This window comes from Centruroides sculpturatus, unplaced genomic scaffold (genome assembly GCF_000671375.1).
Source record: "Centruroides sculpturatus isolate CEXI.00-Female unplaced genomic scaffold, Cexi_2.0 scaffold6427, whole genome shotgun sequence".
Classification (NCBI taxonomy): Eukaryota; Metazoa; Arthropoda; class Arachnida; order Scorpiones; family Buthidae; genus Centruroides; species Centruroides sculpturatus.
The window spans coordinates 1-1,058 of NW_019390602.1; the positions used below are offsets into that span (position 1 = coordinate 1).

At 29.0% G+C, this 1,058-nt stretch overlaps 1 protein-coding gene across 1 annotated transcript in view; it reads left to right on the plus strand.

Annotated features, from left to right (window-relative positions):
• Positions 1–67: 67 nt before the first annotated feature.
• LOC111617495 (voltage-dependent T-type calcium channel subunit alpha-1G-like) overlaps positions 68–1,058 on the plus strand; it is a gene marked incomplete at both ends in the record, with an annotated part of 2,537 nt that continues 1,546 nt past the window's right edge. The window contains 3 exons of the mRNA XM_023358775.1: positions 68–260; positions 410–461; positions 508–515. Coding sequence (XP_023214543.1) covers positions 68–260; positions 410–461; positions 508–515 — 253 coding nt within the window. The remainder of the gene's footprint in view (positions 261–409; positions 462–507; positions 516–1,058) is intronic.

The following is a 1,058-nucleotide window of genomic DNA, read 5'->3' on the forward strand; positions in this document are numbered from 1 at the left end:
TAGTATTAGTAATAATAGAAGTAGTGTAGTAGAGATAATTTTTATGATAGTTTTATATTTCCCTCAGCCAGTGGAAAATCATAGCGTTTGGAGACTTTTTTACTTCATATCATTTCTTCTCCTTGTGGCCTTTTTCGTTCTCAACATGTTTGTTGGGGTGGTAGTTGAGAACTTTCACAGATGTCGTGAACAGCAAGAGAAGGAAGAGAAAGCGAGAAGAGCCGCTAAAAGAGCTAAAAAACTCGAAAAGAAACGAAAGAGTAAATGAATTATTATCTTATTAAATTAATTATTTAAATTTCTACTTTAATTTACATTCATTAACCTTAATAACTTTTTTTAAAAATGTTTATGTAACAAGTCATTTTATAACACGTATAATCGTTTACGTGTTATATCTTTTTTACAGAATTAATGGAACCACCCTATTATATCAATTATTCCAAACCAAGATTATTTACGCANTCCTGAGATTAATTGATGATACACAATGTGGTTGGAGTTTAGAAAATTAAGTTTTTTTTGAAAATTATTTATGTTGTAAAAATTACAAAAATTATTATTATTATTTTCTAAAATTTATCTATAAAGGTTTTTTAAATAAAATTTATTTTTAATTCAAAATTTATTAGACTTAATAACTTTTTTAAAAATGTTTGTGAATTGCCTGAACTGTTCCGCAAAATTCGTATCCTATGTTATTCTTATTGTTGGGATCCTGTATGAAATTATATCTGAATAAAAGCATTGGAATATATTTTTGCCAATAAAGATGTTTTAAGAATCCAACGGGAGTTTGAGAATCTACTCGTAGAAAAAGTTTTTCATCGAAAACAGCCATCGTCAAGTCCTCAAATAGACTACAAGTCGACCCCCGTATAAGATCATTGATTATTCCGTTTTATATGAATTCCATGTTGTACAAGTCACTTAAATTTTACAAATACGTGAGCCGTTCACAGCCCGGTACACGTATTTGTAAAATCTAAGTGACTCGTACAACATGGAATTCATATAAAACGGAATAATCAATGATCTTATACGGGGGTCGACTGTAC